At 33.6% G+C, this 6,000-nt stretch overlaps 1 protein-coding gene across 1 annotated transcript in view; it reads left to right on the forward strand.

Moving 5' to 3' along the window:
* The window catches only part of LOC120527882 (E3 ubiquitin-protein ligase RMND5A), a 70,403-nt gene extending 64,804 nt beyond the window's left edge, over positions 1-5,599 (forward strand). Inside the window, exons 8-9 of the mRNA XM_039751802.1 lie at positions 2,338-2,492; positions 4,832-5,599. Of these exons, the coding sequence (XP_039607736.1) occupies positions 2,338-2,492; positions 4,832-4,895 (219 nt within the window). The 3' untranslated portion in view covers positions 4,896-5,599. The remainder of the gene's footprint in view (positions 1-2,337; positions 2,493-4,831) is intronic.
* The last annotated feature ends 401 nt before the right edge of the window (positions 5,600-6,000 follow it).

Raw genomic sequence — 6,000 nt, forward strand, 5'->3', positions numbered from 1 at the left:
GTTCCAAGTATGAAACAATGGCTGCATCCCACATAATCTCTAATCCTTGATTTTTTGTTCTTTAAAAGAAATGTGTAAAAACTGTTCGGTGATTTATCTTTGGCCTGCGATTTATCACACTTTAAATTTTAGTTTTTGTAGTCCAATAAAATAAATTAATTTTAACCTTAGATTTTTTCAGTTGACCTTGTTCTTTGTCCACGCCAAAAATTATTATTGACCTTGGCCTGTGTGTCCATGTGTAACCCTCTTCAAGCTTGTTCAATTTAAGACTCAATCCATCTGTTTTGTAATGCACTTTATCCAATTCAGCTTCACATTGTAAATGTTAAAGTTAAATAAATTATCATAAATTTGACTTAAAAGTTAAAACAACCTACTGGATATCGTGGTACTATCAGCCTTATTTGAGGTATAGTTTTATTAAAGTGTTGAGTTTAAATTGAGAGCAAAATACACCCCTTCAGAGATTTCTCCATCTTGTATATGCACTCTGAATATTTTCATGATGTATGTCTCTATGCTAATGATAGCAAATTTTGTTGATTATTTTATACTACATTTTATTTAGCAATACGCAAAGTTGTGTTATCAAAGTTCTTTTTGGTAAATACATATAGATGGAGGGAAGTCTCTGGAAACTTCAGAAAGTTTAACCAGAACTCACCCTGTGGTATCTTCTGTGACACTGTGTTAGAATAAAGTCCAGAACATAAATATATGAGTTATGGTATTAGAGGAATGGAAGAACATTTCAAACACATTTAATTACATATTTGTAATGTATTTTGTAAAAAGAGAGATCATCAGATACAGTACTCTACAAGGAAGAAAATGTAAGCTATATAACACATATTAGACAGATGACTCTGGCATTACATGTATGGCTTATAAGCATGAGAGAGGAACAATTCAAAAGAATATTAGAAGATCTGAAATACAGTTACGGAGGAATCTTGTGCAAAATGCAAGGTTCCTTTCAATATTTACCGTATGTTAGATTTAGGAGAGTAATTACAGATAGGCTAGGCAGGTATGCATCAGAGGAAATTTAATGTAAATAAATGTAAGATATTACATATAGGAAGTAAATATGTTAGAATTACTAGCACAGTGTGGGAAGTTCTGAAACTTGAAAGTCCACTTTAAGAATCCTAGTGCATTTGTTCCAGTATTTATCTGGATAGTATACAGAAACAATTAAGAAGGGCTTGTAGGATATAACAGTACAATAGTACAAGTCAAGCAAAGTTATTCTTAAGCAATGCTATAGATTGTTGAAGCCTCATCTGGAATATTTTGTCCAACTCTGGTCTTTAAATTACAAAAAAAGATATAGCAGCAGTCCAGAGAAGAACCAACTAGACTAATCTTAGAGCTTTGGGGAAGGTGCTATTATAAAAGTTTGCTTAAGCTAAAAATGTTCATGTAGAGCAGACACATGTCTAAAATAATGAAGAAAATTTGTTCAGTGGTTACAAACTTGTTGTAAAATAATTTCTTTCAGCAAGGTTATATTGTAAAAACTGTTGAATATAAATGAAAGGTTGTTCTGCTCAGACTATATAATTCACTGGAGTACTATGTACAGGGGTAATGTGCACCTGGGCTACTGTGTGCAGTTCTGGTCACCACCCTACAAGAAAGACACAGCAGTACTTGAAGCTGTGCAGAGGAGAACATCCAAGTGGACTTAAATACATGTCCTACTTCGAGAGGCTCAGGTAATTAAACCTGGTTAGTCTCAAGCAGAAGAGCATGCATGAGGACCTAATCCAGGTATTTCAAATCCTCAAAGGTGTTGATAAAATAGATCCAACAGAATTCTTTCATCTTAAAGGTGAATCACATACTGAAGGACACCTATGGAAATTAAGGGAAAGTGCATTTAGAACTGAAGCCAGAAATTCCTTCTTTACTCAAAGTTGTGAGAATCCTGAAACCTGTGATTGGGTCATTATTGGAATATGGTCTCCTAAAACACGAGGTGTAGATAGAAATTGTATAAGAGTAAATTTCACACAAATATTAGAATTTTTTTTTTTTTTTCATGCATGGAACATTAGACATATGGAATACCTTACAAAGTACTGTGGTAGGCAGAAGTAACTAGGGGATCTTTAGAACTTTAGTGGATATTTCACTAAGGTAGGGGAGCAGATATTGATGTGCCATATTGAGACGAATTGCTTTGTGTCATCAAATTTCTTCTTATTTTATTGTGTGGGTGATATGTTTTTTTTACCTTATATAGAAATTTGTAAAAGAGAAACAATGTGATCTGGTAGCAAGTGTTATGATTATTAGCTGTTTTATAATTTTCATTTTAAATTACAGATTGAAGTTGATCTAGGCAAAAAATGCTGGTATCATTCTGTATTTGCTTGCCCTATACTTCGACAACAGACAACCGACAACAACCCTCCAATGAAGCTGGTGTGTGGACACATTATTTCAAGGGACGCATTAAATAAAATGATTAATGGAAGCAAGTAAGTTAATAACTATTTCGGCATCTGGCAAGTAATTTGTACTGTTGTATTTTTTTATAATCTGACCAAATTATTCAAATGTGAATTTCAGTCAGAAATCTGAGAAAAGGATGGTACCATTGTTAAAGTTTTCTTTGTGTGATGAAAGAAGCAATTCTTTTTGGTTGGTTTATATATAAAAAAAAGACCGTAACCTTCAGAAAGAAATTGTAAGAGCAAATTGTGGGGGGGAAAATAAAAATGCTTCATTCAAATATGGAAATAATTGGAGATTAATAAGTAACATTACAAAATACAACAGCTTTATTTTCTTAAGGTTTTGTAAAACACCTGTCACTGTAGAGCTGGGGTAAGCAATGTCAGTCCTGGAGGGTCACAGTGGCTGCAGGTTTTTGTTCCAACCCATGTGCTTAATTATAAACCAGTCCTTGCCAATCTCGGACCTTATTTAATTTTATGAGTTGTTAATGTGCAATGTAATGTTCTTATATTCTAGATTTTGTTAATTTTCACAGAAATCACCCAAATGATTTGAAGCCTAAAAAGGATAATTTTCAGTCAAATTTTTCTCTTTAAGTGTTGTATTAAACCACATAGTGTATAATGAATTCACACAGGTGTAAATGGAAACAAGTTAGATGGAGAACTGCAGGCTCCTTTATCATTCACATCTTATTGCTAATAAGGAGCCATTAAAAACAGTGAATGCAGCTGTTTAAGACTGAAATAAGAAATTAAGGGTGGGGAACCACTAAAATGAAGCAGAAAAATGTCACTTGAGCAAGAAGTACTTCATCAGCAATAATTGAATTCTCATTAAGAAATTGGTTTGGAACAAAAACCTGCAGCGCTCCAGAACCGGCATTGTCTACCCCTGCTGTAGAATACAAGAAAGCCTGCTGGGGGCAAGCATCATTCTAATTGAAATAAAAAAAAAAAAAAAGATGACTGTATAAGTTGGGCCATGATATGATAAAAAGTCATAATGCATTAACATAAAGTTTTATTTTTGGCATTGAAAAATACAATTAGGTCATAAAAGTCTACTAATTGCTAAATACTCAAATCTGAAAAATAGTATTTTCCTTCTATTTTTAATTTGTTAGAATTATTTATTATATCATGAAGAAATCAATCAATGTAGTTCTTTCAGTTTATTTCTTCCCTTAAGGAATTTAATTGATTCAGACTTGATAACTTTATTCAGTTCCTGCAGGTTTTCTGGCATTAATTAATGCGGTGAACCACCAGTTTCACTTCATCACAAAGGTGCTGTATTTAATTGAGGTCTGTGGACTGTATAGATCATTGAATTAAATCAAAGTCACTGTTGCGTTCATGGATCCACTTTGAGGTAGTTTTTGGATTGTGACTCGGTGTATTGCCATGCTACAAGTATGCTCAAAAGTCTAGATTGTAGTTATAAATAGTCAGGAATAATGCTTAGGTACAATATAGCATTCAGATGATACTCAGTTGGTATTAGGATGCCTTAGGTCTTCAAAGAATACCTTCTCCACACCATTCCACTACCACCCCCAGTCTACACCATTACCACAAGGATGGATTTATCCACATATTCATGCGGTTGAGGCCAAGTCTTGAGCCTACCATCTGCATGCCAGAGCAGAAATTGGGATTTGTCAGAACAGGTGACATGTTTCCAGTATTCAGTTGTTCAATTTTGCTGATCACATTTCTACTATAGCCTCATCTGTCTGTTCTTAGTTGACAGGGGTGGAAGTCAACATGGTCTTTTGAAACTTTACTCTGTCTGCTTCAATATTTTCAGTACTTTGCAATCAGAAACTGTGCTCTGCACAATTTTGATATAAAGCGCTGTTATTTAAGTGTTTGTGGTATTTCTGTTCCATTCTCCTCTGGTCTCTCTTATTCAGGTATTTTTCCTTATAAACGTGCCTCTTACTGGGTGTCTTTTCTGTTTCACACCACTTTCTGTATATCAAACAAAACCATAAAAGAAAGAGCTGAACAGCCATTTCAGAAATGTGGAAACTATTACAGCTAGCATCAGCAATCCTAACTAACATTTGATTGTGTCAATATGCTAAAACATTGCAGGCTGTTTTGGAGTAGCTTGGTAGATTTCAGCAGGAGTTTAAATAGTTAAGTACTTACTGTACTCAAATTGTAGTTCTCATTTGTATAATACTGTGCACAGTGTGTTTATTTTTGACTGTGGAAATATATTAAAATGCTGGGTGGGGACATTTGTATATTGATTGATTTATGAATTGCAACAGTAGTCACAGTAAATTTTATTTAAAAAGCATGCTGAAAATCTTTTTATTAACATTTGTATAAATATTTTATTGTAGGTTGAAGTGCCCATATTGTCCAATGGAGCAGATTCCAGGAGATGCAAAGCAAATATATTTTTGAAACTTTACTCTGTGGACATTAATGTGGATTTATTTTCAAATGACGATCTGGTTTCTAGAGCTGAAGCCTGTAATATCCATGTGAGTGGCTGCCAATACTTAACAGGGACACAGTGCAAAAGATAGTTAAAAGGTATTAGTGAGGATAGGGCTTTTAAACTTGATCTGCATATTTTGGTCAAGTTAATACACCAGCATTCACTATCAAAGACAATTATTTGTATGTAAACAATATTCTTTTGTTTTAGTTTTTTTTTTTTTAACTCAGTGGAAACAAATAACTTTCTTCTTGCATTGTAAGTGTATCATCATATTGATAAAAACTAAGTCATCTTTTGAGGATGTATTGTGGAATGTTTTACTTTTCAAGTGTACATATTAATAATGAAATTATATAACAGAGAACAACTACTACTACTGCAGAATTTGCATAACTGATTTGTATTTTCTGGTGACAGATCAAGCTGTGAAATATGGTCACATTTGTTTTCCTTTCAGGACTTCTTTAAAATTTAAAACTAAGAAATGTACATAAACGGTGAATATTGAAGCCTATAGGCCTTAGATATTTAAATGTATTGCTAATTTATATGATTGTATGCAGTTTATATTATTGGAGGAGTGGCATGTACGTTTTCTTTGCTTTGATAAATAATGTTATTTGTGTAATGCCATCTCTAATAAAGATACGGTTTTGAGAAATGCTATGTGTCTAACTAGAGATTTTATTTTTTTTTATTTTAAACTTAAGTCACTATGTATAGTCTGCTGACTTTCAAATTCTGCAACTGGGTAGTCCTTATACTGTTAGTGTTCAGTTTTGCATATTAACAATAGAATTACCAGAGCCTACAAAAAAACTCGTAAATCCGTCCCAGCTTAAATCGCTTCTTAAAATCGTTCACAGCTCTCCACTAGCGTCTTTTGTCATCTAAATGTGCTGATAAAAATCAGGCTGCAAGCAGCCGGCTATTCAATCCCCCCACTGACTTAGAGCGGGCACAAACTTCTCCTAGCTCTTGCCTTGATTGATTTTCTGGGAGTGAAGTGGAGTTTTAGAGTGGAAATAATAGATTGTTGTTTGGAACACACGCATTTCATGTCTG

This window comes from Polypterus senegalus, chromosome 4 (assembly GCF_016835505.1).
Source record: "Polypterus senegalus isolate Bchr_013 chromosome 4, ASM1683550v1, whole genome shotgun sequence".
In the NCBI taxonomy this organism is placed as follows: Eukaryota; Metazoa; Chordata; class Cladistia; order Polypteriformes; family Polypteridae; genus Polypterus; species Polypterus senegalus.